The sequence below is a fragment of the Hibiscus syriacus genome, unplaced genomic scaffold, assembly GCF_006381635.1.
Source record: "Hibiscus syriacus cultivar Baekdansim isolate YM2019G1 unplaced genomic scaffold, ASM638163v2 tig00111099_pilon, whole genome shotgun sequence".
Lineage (NCBI taxonomy): Eukaryota > Viridiplantae > Streptophyta > Magnoliopsida > Malvales > Malvaceae > Hibiscus > Hibiscus syriacus.
The window spans coordinates 1006631-1031991 of record NW_024062984.1 but is presented as its reverse complement, the minus strand read 5'-3'; the positions used below and the strand labels follow the sequence as shown (position 1 = coordinate 1031991).

At 35.4% G+C, this 25361-nt stretch overlaps 4 protein-coding genes across 4 annotated transcripts; 1 reads left to right on the top strand and 3 right to left on the bottom strand.

Annotated features, from left to right (window-relative positions):
• Nucleotides 1-1108: 1108 nt before the first annotated feature.
• LOC120153294 (NAC domain-containing protein 71-like) lies at nt 1109-3251 on the top strand. The gene is made up of 6 exons (XM_039165283.1): nt 1109-1347; nt 1583-1869; nt 1986-2210; nt 2293-2511; nt 2598-3034; nt 3216-3251. The coding sequence occupies exons 1-5, from the start codon at nt 1200-1202 to the stop codon at nt 2877-2879; spliced, it is 1161 nt and encodes a 386-aa protein (XP_039021214.1). The 5' UTR covers nt 1109-1199; the 3' UTR covers nt 2880-3034; nt 3216-3251.
• On the bottom strand, nt 3217-8076 carry LOC120153295 (ethylene-responsive transcription factor-like protein At4g13040). Its single transcript, XM_039165284.1, has 7 exons — nt 7714-8076; nt 6509-6629; nt 6198-6328; nt 4808-4892; nt 4344-4524; nt 3694-3815; nt 3217-3597 (listed from the first exon to the last, which is right to left on the bottom strand). Exons 2-7 carry the CDS (start codon nt 6549-6551, stop codon nt 3554-3556), a joined length of 606 nt encoding a protein of 201 aa, XP_039021215.1. The 5' UTR covers nt 6552-6629; nt 7714-8076; the 3' UTR covers nt 3217-3553.
• Nucleotides 8077-11204: 3128 nt separating this feature from the next.
• LOC120153293 (nuclear transport factor 2-like) lies at nt 11205-15318 on the bottom strand. The gene is made up of 10 exons (XM_039165282.1): nt 15221-15318; nt 14739-14809; nt 14522-14659; nt 14010-14298; nt 13710-13930; nt 13415-13598; nt 13149-13270; nt 13013-13072; nt 11838-11901; nt 11205-11496 (listed from the first exon to the last, which is right to left on the bottom strand). The coding sequence occupies exons 2-10, from the start codon at nt 14790-14792 to the stop codon at nt 11237-11239; spliced, it is 1392 nt and encodes a 463-aa protein (XP_039021213.1). The 5' UTR covers nt 14793-14809; nt 15221-15318; the 3' UTR covers nt 11205-11236.
• Nucleotides 15319-23463: 8145 nt separating this feature from the next.
• LOC120153260 lies at nt 23464-25108 on the bottom strand. The gene is made up of 2 exons (XM_039165249.1): nt 24285-25108; nt 23464-24143 (listed from the first exon to the last, which is right to left on the bottom strand). The coding sequence occupies exons 1-2, from the start codon at nt 25018-25020 to the stop codon at nt 23614-23616; spliced, it is 1266 nt and encodes a 421-aa protein (XP_039021180.1). The 5' UTR covers nt 25021-25108; the 3' UTR covers nt 23464-23613.
• Between the last annotated feature and the right edge of the window lie 253 nt (nt 25109-25361).

Genomic DNA, 25361 nt, shown 5'->3' with positions numbered 1-25361 from the left:
CACATTTTATGATGGCAATGTAACTTTCCTTCCGGCAAAGAGTATCATATTCACTAGCAAGACTAATATTATGGTTTAATACCAAAATAAGTGCCCAAATTATACCACATTTCTCAAATAGGTGCCTAAACTATTTTTTGACTCATCTAGGTGCTTAACGTTACCCGTTTAGGTGCCCAGGATGTCAACGGCGTAAATTTCCCCTGTTAAGTAACACATGTCATAATCGGTGATTTTAAAATTTATTTTAAAAAATAAAACAAATATTATGATATTTATAAAAAAACAATAATTTTTATTGTATTATAAAACATCTATAAAATCTCAAATCTTAACCTTAATTCTCCGCCGCAGTCGCCCTTTTTGGCCACTACCACCGACATAGTACCTACCACCCTCCTACTCATACATCGTCGTAGTTTCCATCGATTAGCCGTCGGAATCGCGTGGAATCACAATTTTCATCCTAGGGTTCATGGGGTATAAAACGTTGATTCGTCGTCTATCGATCACGATTTCACAGGGGTTTTTGTCGTCGGGGAGAGGTGAGATCGGGTGGAGTTTCATTGATGGCAAAAGACGGCAGCCAACATGGGTTTATGGGTTGAAATGAAGGTTTTCAAAGTTTTGAGTTTAATTCAAAATTTGTATTTTCTTTTTAATATATATATATAATTTTAACTTTTTAATTTTAAATAAAAAATTTAAAATTAACAAGTTGTGACACGTGTCATTTAATGGAGAAATTGACACTATTGATAGTCCGGGTACCTATATGGATAACGTTTGTAATGTTATGCACCAGAATAAATTTAAAAATAGTTTAGATATTTATTTGAGAAAAGTGGTATAGTTTAAACACTTATTTTGATATTAAGCCTGATATTATTAACAGTAAGGTACAAAAGATATCACTGAACTATATTCAAATCATTGTTTTCACAAACTTGCCCTCGAAGTAGCAACTAAGATGAAGACTATTGGTAACTATACTGTCAACAATAAAAGATAGACACGTTCAGTGGGATCCACTTGGAATATTTGTACTATAACTTAGCGAGCAAGGAGAGAGTGTGTGTGTGTATATATATATGAGGTTTAATCATTTTGGCACTAACTTCCCTAAGCGCTCTTTTTTTCATTTCACCTTCTTCAGCTTTATATTACTGCTTTCTTTTTAGAAAATCTCGTGAGATAAGATGAGCATAGTTAAGGGTTTCAGATTCCACCCAACTGATGAAGAACTCATCGAGTTTCTGCAGATCAAAACCTCCGACCCTGATTATGATGTCCAAGTTATTGATGAAGTCCCCGACATCTGCCAGTGGGAGCCTCGGCAACTAGCTGGTAAATTATATATATGTTTATATATATATTACACATATTTACTGTAACAGCTTCTTTCTTTGCTGCTGAATTCTGGACATTAATACTATATAAGGAAAAATATAGTTTTTATGAACTCTAGTTGAGTCCAAACGGATCATACCAAAAAAAAAAACTAAATCTTTGTTGATCATGTCGTTACTTTTTTCATATACCCGATATGGTGAAATATATGTGTATGTGCTTGCATTTTCAGAGATATCGAAGCTGCAGGCTGGGGACCGATTATGGTATTTTATATACTCACCAAGATATAAGTACCGAAATAGTAAACGGATTAACCGGACAACCCGTCACGGTTACTGGAAACCTACGGGCAATGCTCGTGAAGTTATAGACCCTAAAACAGGGGAGTTGATTGGCACCAAGAAGACCTTGGTTTACTATGAAGGTCAATGTAATGATGGAAACAAAATCAAGACTTGTTGGGTTACGCATGAGTATGAACTCAAGGCTGACCCTAATTCCATCGACACTGATCATGTAAGTCGTGGTTTCATTTGAATGAAATTTATTCATAAGCTTAACTGCTGCAAATATTTTGCTTTTAGCTTTAGGGTGTTTGATATTTCATTTATATTTGCTTTAATGTGTTACAGAAAACTTTCAAACTTTGCAAACTGAAGCGAAGGATTGATGTTTCGAGCACTGATGCTGGTCAATCAGGTCAGCACAATGAAGGTTATGGTGTTCCTGATCGATCCGGTAGCGTTGATATCTGTGCCGGAGAAAGAAGCAATCAGCATAATATGGTTGCTGAGGATGCAGTCTCTCACTTATTATCTAGTTTGATAAATCCTATTGTTGAGGATATGATTCCGAAAGTAAGATGCCCGATGCTAAATTTCATAATCATTTATCATAGATGGTTGACTATCTAAAAGAATGCAATTTTCTCTGGCTCAGGAAACTTTACACCTTAAAGAGATGTTAAAGGAATGCAACGGACCTGAAGACAATAATGGTTTTCAAAAAATGTATGACACCTTTGAAAAGGAACTGAGCAATTCAGCTCTTACTGATGGTGATGATGAAACCATCACCATGGAAAGAAGTGCATCTAAGCCATTCGAAGTGCCTTCAAGCTTCGGGATGCCTCTTGCCGATGACAATTTAACTCCAATTGTAAAAATCTGTTTATATTAATCATTTGATTATGCAGATGATGATAAAGATACAAAGAAGTAAGCTGTTTCCGTATATGTTTTCAGGACTTTCCATACGATGATGGAATATCGTTTGATGAGCTATTAAAACAACCAGAGGCAACTAATGGCTCTAATTGGAAGAAAGATCAATATATCACCAACATAGAAGATGAGTTCTTGAATCCATTTTTTGTTGAAAATGAAGATTTCAGCTGGCTGTGTTTAGATGTGATGGAACCATCAGATTCAATCGAAAGACCTAGAAAAATACCGCGTCTTCTGCATGACAGTCATGTAGAAACCGCAGATGCTCAAGTCGGTGGAAACATCACATACCGGCAGTAACAAAGAGCTAGACATGCTCAAAATAAATATTAGCAAACACAGCAGAAAGTAAAGAATGTTCCCTTTTTGTTTTGCTTTTTTGCTTGTTTGATCGTTTAAGGGTTTTAAGACTGTAAAATAAGATTTACAGGTGATATTATGTGTGACCCAATGTTGTCTTAGATATTACTGCTTGAATTTAAACTATGTTGTTGCTGTCTGTTATTTAGCCTTTGCTAGTGCTTATGCAGAATTGATGGAAAAAAAACTGAAGGAATATTCAGTTGAATCTACTAATGTTGAGAAGTACTTGGTACGCATGCATTACTTATATTCGAATATGGTTAAGATACACAGGGCCACCTAAGCAAAGGATTAATGCTTCTTCTGAAATAGAAGTTATTTTTCCAGCAATTATCTTTTTGCATGCCTTTCATCAGTCTAATAGCAATGGTTCAGGCTGATGATGCAACCAACCAGTACTTAGTACTTATTTGGGATTTAAACACTGTGATAACAATGGAGATTTATCATTGAGATGTTGCCCAAATAGGGGGACTTTTATACACCCAAAAATGGAGACTCTGCAACTAGAGTGTAATCAATAGACCCAGATTATTCAGCTCCACTCAAGCTGAGAAGCTATTGACTCCTTGTTCGTTGTTCCCGGTCACCGACCATCCTCTATTGCAGGTTCAGAGCTCTTCTGCGGTCTGACTCCGATGCCTTCGCTTGTACTCTGTAATCATCGTTCAAAATAAACCCATTGAATGTTTATGTTACAACAGCTGAGATAACAAGGATAGACAATCATCAATACACAATAGGATTTTACTTTTATTGGTAATTGAATGGCGAGTATATGCCAAAAACTCCTCCCACTTGAACTTCCGAAGCTCTTGTTTTTCCTCCTCCGAAAGCTCGAAGTTAGGCTCCCTTCCGCACATGAAAGCGGCTCTACATATAAAAAATATCTATCTATCAACATAACTATGAAGGACAGTTATATTACCAAAAAATCAATGCTAGGACCACATCTTAGCACATCACGAACTGGCAGAGACCAGCATTATTTACTTATAGTCCATGACAAAAAAGGCAGTTAAAAATTTTAGAAGGTAAACAATACGGAAACAAAAATGCCATAAAAATTTAGCTCTTAAACAATCCTTCATATAGAGAAGCTAATCGCATATACCTTCACCGCTTTTTCATACATACCATACCATATTCTTGCGGAATTTGCATACGAGTATCACTTCATTGTATTTATTATCAATGTGCATGAACACTTCCAATGAAATTCATTAATAACCATGAAGAAACATGAAAATAAATGAATACTGCATGTTCATATCAGACAACAATACATTTACATCAAACTAGACTACTGAAAAGCAATACTTGCATTACATATAGTGAAAAGAGTTTCTGAAGAAGTTGTAGTAGCAATCATTACAAGAAAGATAAAAGCTAACTTAATACCTGTCATATAAGCGGGCAGCTTCTTCTTGTGAACCAACAGTGCCCAAGTGAATCTGTTTCTTGTCAACTTTTATTGCGGCCTGCCATTTCATATTTTTGAAGTATACACCCCTCATTAAGCAAGGTTCTTGGTTTGACACGTGCTTCCTTCTGTGTCGCTTCCTTCGTTTGATTGGTTGCTCTACAGATTATACATTGTACAAAGGCATCAGTCAAACTGTAAAATGATAAATCAGCTCATAGCATCAGACATTGACGCTAATGAGTAATCACATGTTTAATAAGGAAATGGCACGGCATTGACTCAACTCTGAGATATATATGTTCATCTTTATTCTAACAAAAAAGGTGACTCCTCCTGAAACTGCTTCTTTATTTAAGCAGCAAGAAGCCAACAAGAAGATATAAACCAGAAAGAAGTCATAGACAAGTAAACTTTTCAATTTTGATCCAAAGATACAAACCCGGAAAAGGTTGATTATGATGCTCTTTCGATTTTCCAGAACCAGAAATGTTTGGTGATCCACAGCTAACCTTGGCGATGCTTTTCTGAGAGAGCATTAAGTAGTTACATTTAAGCGTAATTCTAAAGTAAAGGCCAGAATTAAACATTGCATGCCACTTAGTATTTATCTATCATGAACTTGAGAATCTGAATCAGAACCACTTAATATATTCATTATGAACCCCTGTTTGCATGCATGCCAATTAAATAAACTAAAAAAATATTGATTAGAAATCCAAAACATAAAAGGGTCACAAACAGTAAAACAAATTCTGTAATGCAAACAGTTGTTAAATATCATTTGTAATTGACAACTGACTATTTATCCTATAATTCAAATCTCAAAAGGGAACCATGACCTAGTAAACAAGGTTTTCTCTAATAAGAAAGGGTGCCCCATGATGCAATGGATTGACCAAGCATCCACAATTCATTAATTTATCATATCGTTTTCGTTTCTCTGTACTGCAAAGGAATCCTTAGGATCACATGCATGGCCAAGTTGAAAACACAAGAAAAGATACTATCATTACCAATTGCATATTTTCTATCAATTATGAGTGAAGAAATAATTCTTTCTATTCAATGATCCCAAACAGCTCCGTTAAAGGAGTAAAAAAAACAAGCAGCACATACACCTATGCTTTCTCATAGATCCACCTTTTAGCTCACTAACCACACATGCTACCAACAGATGGCTTTAATGTTCATTTAACAATAACTAATTAACCAACCATGAATATTGACCGGTCTCATAAAAAGATGCAATTGTGACCGCCTGATATGTCAATACAGATAGCGAAACAACGATGAATCAACAAACACATTCTATCATGTTTACTTAAATAAATATCACCAAGTGCTCCTAAAATATGGAAAGAAATAAGGCAAATGTTTAAGAGATAAATGTTTTATTATCTTAATTTGGACAATGATTGATGAAATGACTTGCTCATAGAATTATTTTATCGTCGAAAACACATCAGGTGGAAAAGATAAATTACAAGACCAAATTAAGATTAGCAGGTGTTTGAGAGATAGGGGAAATGCAATATGATTCAAGATCCACAATAATATATCATATGCATGCCGGTCACTCAAAATTTCGGATGCTGATAAAAAACTAAAGGCTATAGTAATCTTAACATAAAGTGAAGAGGCATTGTTTAGGCAAGCATCCCTAGCCCAAGCGGAAAAAGGTAAAATGAATATCAGCAAGCTGCCATGTTCATACACAATGGAAAAGGAAATAGTAATACAAACAACTGATACCGCCACAACCAAGAAGCAAATTAACAGGAAACCATTTAATACTACACCTGGTCAATTGATTATTAATGCAATCTTACCCCAGGCACGTGGTTGATGGAGTCAGAGGGCATGGGATGCACAATAACTGATTTTTCATTCTGGGTTGAACTTTCAGGGGCATTTCCATTATCAAAAAATCTAGAAAGTGGAGTCAAAAAAGAACTCTTCCCTACAAACGGTCATCGAATTTCGTGAATGACATTATCCAATCATAACTTAGAACTTGATTACACTCATTGATATAGAAAACACTTTATATAACGCGATATAGAAAACGTTCCTTCTCATTGATATCGATAGGAGTAATTAAATTATGTGCAAGATAAAGTACATTTCAACTACAGTTTACCAGAGCAGAGTCCCAGGAGTCTGCGTCTGCGTAAGCTCACCATGTTGGCAACCTTTTAATCAGTGAACAATGCCTAAATAGATCGTCCTTTGCACCAATCTGTTTGGCCGTGCCCTTAAGGCTACCAAAGATGGGAGATTTATAAGTGGATTAAACAATTAGAAAATGATCAACAATAAAGAATACATTAGAAAAAGACCAGGATGGCAAGTTAAATCAGAGGGCTGATATAGGAAATAGCTTCATAAGATAAGTAAACGGGAACTAAGACATCACCTCTTCTACTTAGCTATAAAGCAAAAATGAGAAAAAGGACAATAGATACAAGGAAGGTCATCAAAACTATGGGTCAATGCAAGTAACTTGATGATGCTCCTAAGTAATTAAACAAGAAATTCAAGGGAAAAATGGAATTGCCTTGTGAAAACTCCCAGATGTTAATCAATTTTTTTTGTTATCAGATACTAATATCAACCATATATACTTCTATTCGGTAGGCTGAAAACCAACTATTTTCTCATAACACGTACGTTTGATTTCTATTTCAATAATGCTACATAGAGAAGCAAAGAGGTTAAATCTAAAGCCCATGCACGGATTGGAAAACAGTCGACTTGATGCTGGTAAAACAGAAATCATTCATAAATGAAATTAGAGAAAAAATAATAATATGAACAAACCAACGCAAATCCCATGAAACGTTTTCAGTCAATCCTCAATCCCTGTTGAAATGGTATTCACTTCTAAAAGTTAAACAGGCTCCGGATACGGGAGCAAGATGACACGAAGCTCAACCATAGTTTTTGTTTTCATTAAAAAAAGAGAGAGAAATTCATCATAATTTGCATATAGTAAAGCCAAAACTCCCATATGCGAAGCTAACAAAGCTGTCCAATGAGTCTGCCTAACGAAAATCCCAATAATCTCCCCCTGGAAAACAAGTCAACCCCGCCAACCTATCACCTTTCATGGAAGCGAAGGCAGTAATAAACACAAGAGAACAAAAAACCCAACCCCCAAAACACACGGAAAAAACAAGGAGAAAAAGAAATCCACAAAGCCAAAGCCTTCTTTAAGCCAATCAAAGCGAAAAAAGGGCCATGGCTCCATGACCAGGAAAAGCAAAAACAACCCATTACAGAGAAGAAGATAAATAAACAAATAAAACGAAAGAAAAGTCGTCGTTTTCATCAATTGTTTGGTACCTGAGAAAGGGAAAAGCAAAGGTGGTGGTTGAGACAGCGTAGAAACCGAGGGGGGAAAGAAGGTTTCTTTTTTAAGGATTAAAACCAAAATCTGGCAAAAGAAATCTGATGATTGTTTGTTGTGTACACAAGAATGAAGGAAGATTGTGAAAGAAGTAGAGAGAGAGTGAATTTAAGAAGTTGGTATTGTGGTGGTGGCGCATGCATCTACCACCTTTTGTTGTTCGTTTTTATGTTAATTTTTCCCCCGAGTTTTTTTCGTGAAAACCCATTTTTATCAAAGGGTCGTGAAGCTGCTAATGGTGTAGGGGGCCAAAAAAAAGTAATCAAACAAAACGAACAGCCAAGCCAAAGGCCAAGTCTTTGTGGAAAAAGAGAGAATGTTGAATTAATATGGAGAGAACTTGGAGAAAGGGGGAACGTATGATTGTGTTTTGTGTAACTTGTGATTCCCGTTTTACCCCTTTCCTTTTTTCTAAATGCCATCTCTCTTAGGTTTCTTTACCTGCGCTTGCCTTCCTTTTTTTTTTATACGGATTAACTTTGATTTTTTTAATTAGATTTTTATTTGGGGTACAGAAATTACAATATAAATAATATTTTATTGAATCAATTGAAATTCTTGATTAATTATAATTGTTAAATTTTAATAATTTTGTTACAAGATATTATCGTTATGTGACACATGACGAGCACATAAATTTAAATGTATATATTTTTTAAAAATAAAGATTTAAAAATAATAAATTTCTAAAATGTCGATCGATAATATTATGATATGAGACGTGAAATCAACTAAGCTGAAATTATTAAATTTAACAATAAATATCAATCAAATAGGTGAAATGATTAAATTTTAAAATATAAAAATTTTATTAAGTAAAAAATAAAAACTTAACTTTTAAAAAAATTAACAATAAATACTCAATCATTATGCTACAATCACCAGTGCTCGAATTCGTGATCTCTATAAACAACAACAATTCTTTTAGCCATTGGGGTTGGTTCGTGCAACTTCATACACCCTTAAATCAATTGTATTTTAATAAAAAATTAGGAAAACATTTGCTTAATTGTTAGTTGGTACGGTACGTTTCGTAGTGAATGAGTATTTCACTCGATAAATTATTACGAATTTAAATTACACAAATTTAATTAATAAAATATAACTATTTTATTTTAAAATTTTACACTTTATTAAACTACTCTCCATTTTTTTTCTTCTGATAACTACCTCCACAATGTATGAGATAAATTCTCCTGTGTATCTCTTTTCAAAAGATATATAGTTTTTCATCAAGATAAAAGCTTAATCAAACGACAATTAATTTTATTTGTTAAATATATGAATACCATTAATCAAAGGTAATTAAGTACATCCAAAAGTAAAAACTAAATTAAGTTCATATTTGACGTGGCAGTAATCTAGAAGCCCAGGTGGCCAGCGTGGCAGTTAAATAGAAAAGGTAAGCAAAAACGGGTTGATTTAAGTAATAAATAGTTTGTATATTATTTAAGTAAAGTTTTATATTTGAGTTATTATATATATAAATAGTTTCTGCTGGAACATTCGGCCACTAAAATTAAGTGTTTGACGTGAAGTTGTTCAAATTAATCAAGATGAAGTCCAAGAGGACAACAAATAAAAGGGGAGGGTAATAGTGGAATAGAGGAATAATTAAATAGGGTTGGTAATGATCGAAGGGCACCGACGATAAGCTGATAGGTGGGCGGCCTGCCAATGCCCAATGGCAAATAAGTATTTCCCTATAAACATTTCCCCTTCTTTATTATCTAGATTTGTCCCTGCTATTTATTTATTAATTTGTTTATCAATTTAGAGAGTCTCAATCATTTGACAATAAACATTCAAATATCTTGTAGTCATGGTACTCGAACTTAAGACCTCTAAAGATAACAACCATCTATTCTTTCAACCACTAAAAGTTAATAAAGTGAGAATTAGATTATATTATAATATAAGAAGATAAGATATTTCTGAATAAAATTATATTACATAATTATATTTTAAATTAAATTTAAACTCGTAAATTTTAATATCAAGACACTTTTTTCTCAAGTTTTATAATATTTTTAAGCTAAGAAAATTTAGAGCATGTGTCACTGTTTCTTTTCAAGTAATTTTCTTCCTTAAAAGACTTAATCATATGAAACGTGAAATTTTAAAAACAATTTTAACTTTATTAATTTCATTTGGCATTAATCATATAGATTACTAATATTAAAAATCCATTTTTAGATGCAAACTCTGCAATGTAACATAACAAAAAATAAATTTTTCATTGACCTTCCGAGGTTTAGTTATTAATCTCTTTTAAGTTCAAGGGATTTAAAAGTTGGATTAATTTACTCCTTAGGATAACCAATTAAAGCTTATTACAAATTGTCATTTTCGGAGCCCTCCTATCCTACTTGAAGAATAATTGATCAAGTGGAATTCAATTAAAAAAAACAAAAATATATTTTAACCCTTTAAATTTTTATAATTTTACACTTGACTCCCAAAAAAGTTGATGACTTAGTCATAAACAGAACGTATTTTTTATTAAAAAAATATTAATTAATTAAAATTCATGGAAAACAAATCTGATAATTAACAAATCAATAACGAAAGCGAAGGAATACTCGAGCGATTGCTATAAATAGAATTATACGTGACAATTATAGTATTTTATTTAAAGTGGAGGAAATTAAAACACAGTCAAAACTTCGATCCTCCAATGAGATTATTAAACAACTCTGCCGTACGAAACACGTGCAACTCAGCTCACACGTGTCGTTTTATTTGTTTAACTGTGCGGAACGACACGTAGCCCAGTCGCTTGATGGTTTTGACTTTTACTGGTTGGTTGTCAAAAAGTTGAAAGGTGATGGGCTCCTGTCTGATGACAGGCACGTGGCATAATGCATTGACGGCTACAATCAAATGACTAGTCGATTGTAAAGTAAACCGTTGAAATACGTAGATATCGTTCCATTTCAATTTATCTCGTCATATATAAAATATAAATTATTTTCTACGATTTTAATTTTAGAGAGGGTCAAGATAATGTCCTACAATATCTACAGAGGTAGTGTACATATAAGGATTGGATGGTTGCACACGGTTACACGCAGGCATGGGAAAAAAGGATGACATGGATTGAGATTATTCGAAGAATAGTAGCCACAAAGGTTAAGAGGGGAAAAAGGACACAATTTTCTCATAATTAATTTCATAATGATGACTAAAATGAGTTGTTTAATGAAATTCCATCAACAAAATTCTGTTGCAGATGCATCTTGTCCATGAGGCAACGAAGGCAAACGTGCCTGAACAATAACAGTAACTCAGTTAACAAGATATTCTAACCATGCACGACCACCCAAAACCCCTCACTTTTTATAAACCCTCTGAGACAAGTCTCATCGCAAAGAAAATTGAGTTCTTTCTGCTAACTACACTGTAAATCCAAAGTTAAAATCTCTGGCCATTCTTCGGACAACTCCTAAATTAATTTCTTCAAGCAGGGGAAGATAGAGTTGGTGCTACATTCTTGGCTAGCCCACCAGAGCGACTCACACGGCCACCATTACTATTTCCCATGTGCTCACCCCTCTGATATCCATCACCTCCCCGGTTGAAATATCCTCCTCGATTATTGATCTTGTTAACAAACTCTCCCCGGCCATAGCCCCTACCACCAGTGTAGTTTCCACGCCCTCTTGCTCCCTCATTTCTGTATCCAACCCCAGATCCAGATGAAGACCGACCTCTGTTACCTGCATATGAAAAACAATCATATTACAAGATGCAAAAATGTCGACAAAAATTTTGAAGTCCATGTTGCAAAATCTTCTCAGTAAAGTACCATTTTTCATCCGGACAAGGACACATTGGTCTCATGCCAATAACAGCAGATTTCATAAAGTTGTGTGATATAAACAATGTCCCAACATTAACCTAAGAATCTACATTATCAGAGATGAGCAGATCTCAATTCTAATTACTCTAATAATCACGAAATGGCTTACCATGTTAGAAACCTACTACTCTGGTCATTTCCACTGAATCATGCAGATCACTTTAGTATAAACTTTAGTTAAAAACAAAAGTAACTTGCCTCGAGAAGTAGATCGTTTTTCTTCAACAACTGCTTTACGCCCACCAATATTAATAGGAGAAGCCTGAAAGAAGTTTGAAGAAAAAAATAAATATGTAAACGTATTTCACCAAAAAAGAAAGAAAAAAGTAACAATAAACCACTCCCTTTGATAAGCCCCACTTTGCTATTGGAGAAGAACATCAAAAGTTAAATCAGGGATTTAGATAAACTTGAAACCATCAACGGGATAAACAGGCTTTAAAGAAAAAGAATGATCAAACCCAACGACAAAAAATTCTGTTTTTTTAATGCAAGAATGTGAGCCTAACGTTTGAAATGCAACTCCATATTGACAGCAAAAAATAATTTAGGCTAAACTCTACAGGCATCACCCAAGGTTGTCAAGGCGAGCACTTAGGTACAGATAGGCAAAACAAAAATAAATTTAGCACCTCATCTACACTCAGGCAGGCCAAATTTAAAGAGGTTAATAAACATGATTTATTATTTAAATATACTCTATAATTTTTAATATAGGTTACTTGTGTATATATGTGTGTGTCTTCAAACACCTCGTTTTACTTGGGCAAGTACCTTTTTGTGCTTTGTGCCTCGGGCAATATGAAGATCTTAGCACCATTAACAACATCTGTATCACCAATGTTCCATGAAGCTTTTGTCATTCTTTAAATTATTTTTCATAGTTATTAAAAGAAATTTATTTTAAATCTTACAACTTGAGAAATGGTAAAATACAAGTACTGTTTTTTCACCACCAAACCAGAAGGAACTAATAAGCTTTAGGATCCCTTATCTGGTCTCTGCAAGCGAGTTCCACTACCAAATCTTTATGTTTCTTTAACTTATCTGAGGTAATCCACATCCAAGCTTCTAGTGTTATACATATGATATGAAGGCATGGATCACCCTTGCACTACACAACTATGAGTCTACGCCATATTCATCTATAGACATTATAGACCCGACACCTTTTCCTCATTTCTAATAACACCTAAAAGAAAACAGCATTTCCAACAAAATAACAGAATCATAAATTTATTGTCTGCCTGGGCAAAGGCAAGTTAAGAATTGCATACCTTGTTGCAACCTAGTGCCAACAGGTCTCTAAGTACATAACAAAATGCATTATGACAAAAATAACGAAAAGATCAGCATAAAAAAATGATAAATACCTCTATAGCACTTTGCATGGAACTTGCCATTTCAAATTCCACAAAACCAAAACAGAAACCCTGTAGGGAAATATAGAGAACACATTAGTTGAATATACAGTCACAATCTAACAGTTGAAAATAAGCTAACATTTACCTTATGGCTTCGAACTTGAATACCACCACTCTTAATAGGTCCAAACTTTTTAAATTCATTCTCCAGCATGCTAGGTGTAGCATTCAAAGGTAAACCTTTGATGTAGATAGAGGGACCTTCTGCTGTGCATGGTTAAAAGAGTATATTTGAGTATACAATTCACAGGCACGTAGACACATAATGAAATAAAAAATATAATAAAGCAGATAAGAAATCAATTGGATGCTAACTAGTTGAAAATTGTGCAGGCGTGAAAAGGTGTATACCTTCCACATCTTGATTATTCCCATTTTCTACAACATTGTTGCTGGAAACTTGGGAATCGGATGCTGTTGCAGGAGCATCCGATGGTGCAGCAGATCTTGGTTGCTGATGATATTTTGCTGAAGACTTCACAGGGGAATGTTTAGGGATTGATACAGGGATTGCACTCTCCTTCATAACCTTCAGCTAGAACAATAATAGATGAAGCTAAAACTATTAGCTTAAACACAAACTATACATCCAAAACCAATATCAACTTAAGTCTCAAAAAGCAGCAGAATGCTACTTAATACATACAATAGATGCATATGATTTCTTTGGCAATTCCTCGATTTTGGAGTTAGAATCAGCAACCATCTGTGAATCATCAAGAACCTCATCAGCAACCTCGGCCACTGGTGCTTCCTCTTCTTCATTAGAATCATCATCATCCTCAGAAGGATTGCACACTTGCCCGTTAGCTTCTTCTGAAAATGGTTCCACCTGCTCAATGTGATTCTCCAAAGCAGGTGAAGAATCTGCAGACAACCATATATGTCAATAGGAGGAAACCACAACAATTATGTGCTTCAGATGGCATTATGGGTTTCCAATTACCTTGCTCAGGAGCAAGAGCGGTTTCAATATTATTAACTATATCTTGGCTCCCACTTTCTTGTATGCCATCATCAACATACCGAAACATATCATTTAAAACAAAATAGCCCTTGTCTTGAGGAGCCAAAAAGAAAGTTTGAGTGAATTTCCGCCCCACTTTGTCCTTTAAAGTTAAATACCCAGTTACAAGAACAAGTACTCCTCCACTGTGAGAGTCCTGTGCATCCACACTTGTTATCTCTGCTGTGAATTCTCCATACCCAAGTGCTAGTATTTTCTCGTTGATGGCCTGGTCCACAAATGAAGCACCACAAATAAACTAAACCAATCCAAGCTTACAAAGACATAGCTTTCAAAAGAGCAGAAAACGTGGTTACCAAATGTAGGCTTGGACAACAGCACAAAAACAAAGAAGCAAACAAAACTAAAAGATAATGAACCATATCCATAATTTGAAAGTTTAACTCAAGGCGAGCACAGATGTATGAAAAATATAGATAGAGAAACCTCACTTGCATAGTGGTCGTGATACTCATGATGCCATTTTCTTCAGGTCGACCAAGTTTACTACTATCATGGTAAAATCGATGAACCAGTTCAGGAGATTGATGTAAGATAAGATAGTATTGATGGACAAATGCATTCCCAACCTAAAATAACCAAAAATAGAGATCGAAACTTAACTTTGAGTGCATTATTAAAACATCCAAATACAAATGAAAAACATACAACATCAGGAGCAGGAGCTGCAATTCCGGCAGGGACTTTCTGTGTAGATGCCATTGACTAATTGTTGTAACCTGCAAATCAACAAAGGCAAATTGAAACCAATACTCAAAACTCTAACCACAATTTTAAGTAGCAAGCCAAGAAAAAGATAAGGAAAATATATTCCCCCTAGGGGAACCACAAAACCATCTGACATAACTACCTACCGAACGAACAAAGTGTTTTGAACTAGAAAATGTATATTAAAAGAACTTTCGAGAAAATTATTCAGCGAAATTCTAGTGGATTCGATTATTGAACACTAATGTTGCGGTTAAATTTCAACATTTTAGTTTTCCAGTAAAGCATCTCTTAAATCTAAAGATTGAGCACTAGTAATTGATCTGAATAAGAAATAGAACCATCCAGGAAAAGTATATATTATAAAATGAAGAGAAAAATGAAATTTAAGTAAAGAATTAGTTGATAATGAGGTTACTTACCAGAGCTTTTAGATTCAGATCGCAAAGAGAAAAGAGGTGAGAGTCGATAGAGTAGATATTTTCTTCTTTTGCGTTGGTTGCTCTTTCTCTCACCTCCCTTTGTTGACAAAGTTGGGTGGTTTCTAGGGTTTTCGTGGATCTTGAAGAGGCGCCAGCAAAGGGAAAGATTACCTCAACAAGGTTTTGGTATTTATACCCGAACAATAACAATCAATTTTAATCTATAGTATTAATTTTTTATGTAAATCGTTGATGTTTATTTGTAATGGTCATAGTTATAAGATATTCTGATTATATTTATAATTCAAAATGGGTGTTATAAGTAAAATGTTATTTTTTTTTAACATTTTCAGTTAAACCAAAAATATTATAAAACGATAAAATATTATGAAGAAGCAGTGACATATCTATAAATTTAAGAATAATAATCCAAAATTTTAATATTATTTTCTTAAAAATAATGGGTATGTAATTTTTTTATTTTTTTTTCCACTTTTCATTAACATATTAAACTAAAATTCACATTTTTCTTAAATAATGGGATGCATTAAATAGGATGCACTTGATCCCCTAGGGTTTAATGCATCCGCCCCTACGAAGAAGATTACATCCAAAAAATATTAAAAAAAATTAATATTTTCAATTATGCATTTTCTTAACCTTATATTAAACTGTTGTACCGTAAAACTCCTCGTATAATAACAAATAATTGTAATCGATATAGTAGATATAGAAATAAAAATAATTATGGCATGTATATTGCATATAGATTTATAATTAAAAAAATATTCTTATATATATATATAATCTCTTTTATTTATTTAGAGTTTATAACACAATGATTTGTGAGATTATCTTTAGTTTCATTTTTTATTTCTTTAAATATTCTTATATCCTCTATTTTATTTTGTTAATAATTGATTTATGATTTTGTATAAATTAATTACTTTTAAAATTATTTTTATTTGAAATTATTTCATTCATTTTTTTATTTTTAAATATTCTTATATCCTTTGTTTTATTTTGTTAATGATTAATTTATGATTTGTATAAATGAATCACTTTATTATTGTTAATTGAAATTATTTCATTCATGATTGGACAATTTAAATATAAATTGTAAAATAATTTATGAACGAATAACGAAGATATCAAATTTTATCATTAAATTTTAATTATTTTATTTTCATTAAATATTCTAATTTATTCGTATTATGTAAATCTCTTATTTATTTTTTGTTTACTTTTATAAGATCAATCATACATAATTCTATATGATTTTCACTTAGTTATCACTGTTATCATTTTTTAATATGAATTAATTTTAAACTTTTTGACAACTTATTATTAATTAAAAAATTTAAAATTATGTATGAGGCCCTATTTTAATAAGTTATTTAGCATATAACATTACATAAATTACACTTGAAAAAAAATACACTTGAAAATTATAAGTGATAATCTTTTGACTCTTTTAAAGAAACAACAACAACAACAACAAAACCCAATTCCCATATGTATGGGGTAAGGGGGAGGTAGGGTAGTAGGCTACCCCCAACGCCAGGTTGAGAGTAACTTCCGTGGAAGACCTCCGGCAGTCAGAAAATTAAAAATTTAGATAAAATGCAATGCATGTATAAATAAATACATAAATACATAGCTAAACAGTATTCATATGCAGTCATTAAAATCATATGTGCGTCTGTAACGGGAATTAATCCCTGCATAATAATCCCTGCGAAAGAATCTCTGCATATAGACAGAAACAAAAGATAAGATCCGGCTAAATTTAAAAGAGGGAACATGAAGAGAATGATACACAGAAGTCAACGTTAGCAAGCCCAGTTCTAATCCTTCATAAATACCAATAACAGAAACGTATAAAAAGTATAAGTCATGGAAAATACTACAAAGACATTAAAAGAAGACAGAGATGATACACCCTATAGATGTGACCCACACTACTCGACTACCCTAGTCTTTAGCCTCCATATTTTCCTATCAGAGGTCATGTCTTCGGTAAGGGCTAAATCCCTCAAATCAGATCTCAAGCAGTCTTCCCACTTTCGCATTGGTCGTCCTTTCCTTCTGGCACCGTCAACTGTAATCGACTCTACCCTCCTTACCGCATCCGACGGTAGTCGCCTAAGGACATGCCCAAACCACCGTAGTCTTCCCTCCCTCAATTTTTCGGAAACAGACACCACCCCCAAGGATATCCTAATAGCAGAGTTTGTCGTCATATCCCTCAGAGTCTTACCACATGTCCATCGAAGCATTCTCATTTCTGCGGCCTCAATCCTCCTTACGTGATCCTTCTTGGTTGCCCAACATTTTGATCCATACAACAGCGCTGGTCTTATTGCCATTCTATAAAATTTTCCCTTAAGTTTTAGAGGGACCTTCTTGTCACACAGAACTCCAGTAGCGGCCCTCCACTTTAGCCATCCCGCCTTTATACGGTGTGTAACGTCATCATCTACACCCCCATCTTTATGTATCATAGACCCTAGGTACTTGAAACAATCCTTTGAGGGGAGAACGTGTCCTTCTATGCATACTTCTACATCTTCATCGTTTTGGTTCCCATTGAAGTTTGAACATAAATACTCTGTCTTTTCAATATTGATCCTTAAACCTTTTTCTTCCAAAGCAGTCTTCCAGGTAGCCAGTCTACTATTCAACTCAGATTTTGTTTCAGCAACTAAGACAATGTCGTCAGCGAAAAGCATACACCATGGTACACCGTCTGGTGTCGCACAATAGATGTCGTCCATGATCAAGGCGAAGATGTAAGGGCTAAGAGCCGACCCCTGGTGGAGTCCGATTTCCACCGGGAATGCCTCGGTGTCACCAACTGTAGTCCTGACGTAAGTAGTAGATCTACAGTACATATCACGAATCGCCCGGATATAAGCAGTTGGGATCCGTCTCGTTTCCAAAGTCTTCCAGATCGTATCGCGGGGAACACTATCATAAGCCTTCTCAAGGTCAATGAACGCCATGTGAAGATCTCTAGACTTTTCCCTATATTTCTCCATAAGCCGTCGAAGTAGATGAATCGCCTCCGTGGTAGACCTGCCTGGCATAAAGCCAAATTGGTTTTCCGAAACCCTAGTAACTTGTCTCAACCTAGCCTCTATCACCCTTTCCCATAGCTTCATGGTATGGCTGAGGAGTTTAATACCTCTGTAGTTACCACAACGTTGGGGATCTCCTTTATTTTTATAGATTGGTATCACCGTAGACTCTCTCCACTCCTCTGGCATCTTGGCAGTCTCTAAAATAATATTAAAGATGTTGGTCAACCACTTAACTCCCTCTTCTCCTAGGGTCAACCACACAGTGATAGGAATTTGATCAGGACCGACAGCTTTGTCCCTTCCCATCTTTCTAAGAGCCATTTTGACTTCCTCAAACCCAATCCTACTTGTAGGGCAGTCATTGGCCGTAGTAAGATAGTCGGCTAACCCATCAACGATACTATCTCTACATGGAGAGGCACCGTCATTAAATAAGCCAAAGAAGTAACTACTCCAAACCCTCTTAATATCGTGATCTTTCGCTAAAAGAACACCATTGTTGTCCTTAATAAACCTAATGTTACCTAGATCTTTTTTCCTAATCTCCCTAGATTTTGCAAGTCTGAAGATGCCATTTTGTCCTTCCTTGGTGTCTAATCTCTTGTACATTTCCTCGTATGCCATATCCTTTGCTTTAGCTACCGTTTTCTTGGCTTCCCGCTTTGCCTCCTGGTATCTTTGTTTAGCTCTCGACCTTTCTTCGTCGTCATTGCATTGTAGAAACTCCTTGAAGCAAGTTTGTTTTGTCTTCACCTTAGTTTGGACTTCGTCGTTCCACCACCACGATTCTTTATGTTCCTTGGCCTTCCCCGTCGACAACCCAAGGGTATTTTTGCCAACATCTCTGATGGAATTTGCCATATTTTTCCATAACATATCTGCATTTTTTGAGTTTGTAGTTTCAAAACTTGTATTAGACAAAACCTTACTCCTAAAGTCATCAGTTGTCGCTCCATGTAAGTTCTTCCAGAGGATCCTAGGTTTACCAAGTTTAGCCCTCCTATGAGTGCTCCGCCCGTGGGGTACGCGATACACCAAAACCAACAATTTGTGTTGTGATGCACATGCCTCTTCAGGGAACACCTTACAGTCAATGCAAGCCCATCGTTCCTGATTTCTAATCAAGATGTAGTCGATTTGGGTACAATGTCCCCCGCTATGAAACGTAATCAAGTTCGCATCTCTCTTATTAAAGAAGGAGTTAGTGATCACCAAATCGTGAGCAGTAGCAAAATCAAGCAACGTACGCCCCCCATCGTTCCTGCTACCATAACCGAAACCCCCATGAACACCGTCATACCCGTCGGTTGCACTTCCTATATGGCCATTGAAGTCTCCCCCTATGAAAACTCTTTGGTCCTCCGGAATGCTCCTAAGTATATCATCTAACTGATCCCAGAAGCAACGTTTCTCCCCCTCCCCTAGGCCAACGTGTGGGGCGTACACTGAAAGGATATTCACTACTTCCTCTTCTATAATAACCTTAATCATCATGATCCTATCCCGGTATCTGCAAACTTCAACTACATTATCCTTGTGCCTAGAGGATGCCAAGATACCCACCCCATTTCTAGCGTTATCTATGCCTGAATACCACAACTTGTACCCATTACACTCTCTTGCGCGAGACCCTTTCCACCTAGTCTCCTGAATACATGCAAAATCTATTTTTCTATTATTAAGTACGTCGGTCAGCTCCAGCAGCCTAGCATTTAATGTGCCTACGTTCAGCGAGCAAACTCTTAATCTAGTCTCCTTGTCACCACTCTGTCGAGCCCTCCCCCTATACGCCCCATGGGATCTAAAAGAATGACATGACCTCAAGTAATCATCTGTAACCGAAGCTATGAGGAACTATGAAAAAAGAATCCAAATAAGACAGAAGATGCACTAATAAAACGCTAGAGAATTGAGGAGTACTAAAAATCCTAGTTGGTTACTTAATAGGATTTTAAGAAAAAATAATACTATCTTATTTAACTATAGGCCAATATCTAGAAACTATAATTTAAAATGTTTAATAAATATCCGAGCTAAGCAAAAAAATGATTAAAATTGTAACACGAGATATAAGAGTAATGAAATCCTACTCAACTAATTGAAAAACATCAAACCCAAAGCTGGTAAAAAAATATCAGTATAAAAACAAGAGAAAAAACAGCAAGAAGCTAAGTCAAAGAAAGCAGATCCAACAACAACAAGATTAAGAAATATTAAGTACAAAAATATGCAAGGGATATGCAAAACAACGACAAAGCCAAAAGGGATATATCAAATTTCGTGGATGCGAAATTAACAATCTTTGTTCAGATAAAAATCTGATAAAAACCGTGCTATAACACAAAATCAAACCTTTACCTATCAAGAAATTAGCATGCAAAATCTTATGAAATTAGAAGAAAAAGAGAAAACCAAAAATTTTTTGTTCAGAAATTAAACCGCTGACGAAGGCGATCGTTGCTCTACGAGGAAGGTGGACCGATCGAACTGCAAGGCGGAAGAAATTGAGCCTGGAAAGTTCGTTAGGAAGTGCGAGAAAACTGAGCTGAAAACAAATAATAATACTAAAAATACAGAAAGTTAGATTCAAATAAGCAAAAAATATAATAATAAGCGGTGTCCCCTGATTCTAAACCAATTTCCCAAATTACGATGGAAGTATCGAGAATGATAAAACCCCAGGAAGATCTGGGATCTGAAGATTCTTGGGATTCAATGAATAAAACGAAAAGAAAAAAAAAGGAAAAAAAAATTTAAAAGTCAGTGGATCTGAAGAATTATTTCAACTGCGCCCAGGAAGATATGAGATCTGAAGATTCTTGGAATTTTAAAGGATACGATCAATCGAATAAGAGAAAGATCACAAACCCAAAAAGAAGAAAGATTGAAAAGAAATGGGTAAGCGGTAACTGCATAGATCTAGTTCAGAAGTAAAGTAAAAGAAACGGATCTTGACCAAGAAGAGAAGCTGAAAGAAACCGCTTGATTTCAATGGATAAGAAGGATTCAAGCCGAAGGATATAAACAAAGATTAATACCACCGGATCTGCTATGTATGAAAATAACTATGATTGTGTCAAGTTTATCGATCCTTCTTGAATGGAAAAAAGTGAATCTTTAAGTTAAAGGATCAAACTTTACACAAAACAGAATGGAAAAAAATGAAAAAAGGCCCTCTTTTTTTCAAACGCACTGTAACGCACACAAAAGTTAATGTTTTTCAATGAATTTGAGCCATCTCTTTTCCTTTGCTTTCTGCTCAGTAACAAAGCAACTCTGCAACAGAACAGTCAAAAAAAGAACCAGAGAAGAAAAAGTAATCCTAATCTCCTAGAAACCAGATTCGAAAACCTAGATAAACCGAAATCTATACACAACTAATTGAAAAATGAAAAGAAGAAAAGAAATGCCGAGAGCAAAATAATTGTTAGAGAAGCTCGGAAGTTTTATGTAAATTCGAGAGCTGGACAGTCTTGGAGAAAATTGAATTATGGGGTTCAGAGAGCTCAGATCGGACTCGACGAACCGAAGATTGAAGCGAAGAGATGGAAGATCTAAGAGTGGAGAGGGAAACCTCAGCGTTGTTGAGAGAAGATAACTGAGTGAGGAGGAGAGGGTGGCTAGCAAGGACGTGAGAGCGGATTTGGGAATCGAGTTGGCGGATGGCCTGAAGGAGGCGTTCGGCGGTGGAAGCAGGGGATCCGGAGGAAAGAGCGGCGGAGGAAAAGGTAGTGGAAGATAAAGCTGCTACAATCGAGTTGGCGGATGGTCTAATAGCCTTACTGACTCTTTTAAAGAAATATATGATTATATAACTTAATTTTCTTCTTAATATTTTGTCTATTATTTCTTTTATAATCAAGGATGACACTAATTTTAATATTTGTTTGTTAATCGTTAACGATTAGTAGTTTTTTTTTATTTTTTATATTACATCTTTCATTTTAGTTTTTTTTAATTTTAAATAATAATATAAGTTATTGTGACACATTTTTCTCTACTCTTATAGCACGATCTTTATGATTTTTGATATTTTTCCATACTTTTACGGTTATTTTGGTGCTCACAAAAAAAATCACTATATTTATTATCTGATTAATTTGTTAGTAATCGCGTATAATCATATTCTCTCTTTGATAAATGGTTGGTTATTGACATAATCTAAATTATATTGTGAAATAATCTATCAGATTATTTAGTTCGCTCATCATCCTCTTATCGTTTCATCTCAATGAGATTTTATAAAATTTACTTAGATTTTCAATCGTCATTCTAAATAAAAAAAAATTATTTTTCTTCGTGTTATATTTTTGCTAACGAAATTTAATCGTGTTATTGGTAAAAGAAAAATCGAAACAATAAACAAAGGTATCATTATCAGTTTGTTGAGTAGGGATAGCAACTCAACCCGAATTAGACGGGTTTCGACCCGACTCGACCTGATATGATCAAATTTTTTTAAAAAAATTAGATTCGGGTCGGGTCGTGTTTTTTAAAAAAAAAACACACTATTCGAGTCGGATTTAGGGTGAAAAAAATCCGACCCGACCCGAAAAATATATATAATTTTACATATATATTTAGGGATAATTACAATATTACCCCTCTATATATAATTTTTTTTAATTAAATCACTGTTTTTATTGAATAAAATATATATTTTTAATTATTTTTGATCGAATCGGGTTTCTAAGTCATATATTCGGATCGAGATAGATGAAACATTAATTTTTTCGGATCGAGTTGGGTCACAGGTGGAGGACCCTTTCTTCTCAGATCGAGTGACCCAAAAACTCGAACTGACCCATTGACATCCTACTGTTGAGCTTTAAAAAAAACATGTGAAATTCGGGTTGGTACAGTTTCCGTCGCACCAAGTATTGGCCTATTGGGGTCCCTATCGGGTTTAAGAAACACCGAGTCAATTACCATCACAATGCGTTGCAAACAAGTTTGATTTCCCCCCCAACCCCCCTTCTCTTTTTTTCTTCTATTGCCCACTATTCTACTATTTGTTTGAATCGATGTTTTGTTGTCAATATCTGTCATCAACGTGCTGGTACAATGCAGAATTAATAAATGGAATTCCGTTACTATAATCTGAAAAATGCATCAAAAGCACTGGAAAACGAGACAAGTTTGGCATGAAGGAAGCTGTACAAATTAAAAGAAAACAACACATGAAGAAACTGACCTAAAATCTTCTTGTCAAATTAATGCTGTTAGAAGCCGTTTTGCCTGGGGGGAAAAACATGGTCTAGAAAACAGGCAAAACAATCAGGAATATGGCTATACATTTGTTGTCTTCCACTAAAAGGCGGCGGGAACCATAGTGATGTGTCTGAGAGGATGAGAAACATCGGTACCACCAGCGTGCTGCACGAACTCGGCCGGGGTAAACGAAGTTCCATGGCAGACACAGATGATGCAGACTTCGGAATTCGTGTATCTGTATAGAAAACCATTGACGGTTTTACCATTGGGGCCATTGCCCCTCGTCGAGACGCAAGGCATGTTCCGAAGGCCAAGGACGTGGTCGCTAGTAGGCGGTGGAGTTCGAGGCCTAGGAGGCTTTCCCTTGGTATCTTTTGAGATCGTTGTTGCAGTTTCGTTTGTCGAAACGGTTTTGCTGTTAACATCGGATTCGGTTTGGGGTTTGGGCTCTTTCTTCGGATTCGATAAAGTGCACGCTGTGACATTCAATGATGGTGTTTTCTCGATGCTTTGGGCGTAGTCCGTTTGGCGAGAAGTAGCGCTTTGTTCAGAATGGCCCTTAGGATTGCTTGCCACTGAACAATTCATTTGTGGAGTGGGGATTCCTGTTTCACTGCTGCAACCACCTGAAAATGAACGGTAAACAAAATATAAGAACAAATGCAGAGTATCATCACGTGATTTCATCTTTCATTTTCAATAACCCTTTTGATTTTTAAAACAGAAATACTAACATAATATTTACATAAAAAAGGTAAAGGACGTACCTTGATTAGATTTAGAAGAGCTTTGAAGATCCGAACCCGCAGAGGAACTATACATTGTAGACCCGTTTGAGCATGTTTTCTTCTTCCTTTCATCTCTGCTAATATTCTGTTCTGAATAATATCCATTTACACCATTCTGACCCGAAACTCGAGTCGTCTGAAAGGACGGGAACCCGTCGTTCACAGCCACAACCAGCGGCTGCACAACGTCCTTCTCATTCCCAACTACATCACCCCAACAAGGCACCGCGTTTACGCAAGAATACGCAAACCCAGTGGCGAGCGGCACGAACTGGATCTGCGGATACGGGTCCGGGACCCGAACCGGGATTACCGGACATACCAACAGGTTATTCAGCTCGCCGCTCGAATTAGGATTTACGTTACCGGAAAACTCTTCAACTCTGGTTTTCTTGCATTCATTATCTTCCATTGCACCGGCGCCGTTGTCTTTGCTTTGAAACTCGCCGCTCCGGTGATGTATTCCTCTCTTTTGCTGCTTGTGTTCTCTCTTCTTCCTCGCTTCTTGTCGCCTCAAAGCTTGAACCTCACGTTTCGCTTGGGGATCAAAAACAACGCTTTCTTCGAGATCTGCGACGGAGTTATTGCTGGGTTTTGGTTCGTCTTTTATGGGCTTTAGTTTCTCGGCTTTTCCAAAGCTTCCTCCGATTGATAATCCCAGGTCTAGCTCAATTTCATCTTCTCTTAACCCCATTATCCCACAGTTGTTTTCCATTTCAAAAATGCTCCAAAAACAAAAACAACGATTCTTGCTAAAACCTCATGCTACAAATGAAGAATCTAAGCGGTTACGTGGAGATGTTTGTTGCAACTGACATGAACCTTCCACTAAATTTTATATTGAAAAATAAAAATGAGATATACATATCTTATAGATATTATCTTGATTTCTAAAATGTTTGCTTCAGTTTGCAAAATCATCCATATTCAACTTATTTGTGATTTTCCCTTTTCTTTTAAATTTGGTGCAAATCGCTAAGAAAAGGAAACTTGGAGTCCGGAATGACGCGTGGCATATATGCATGAAGAGCTGGTGATGAGTCAGAAACACATGAT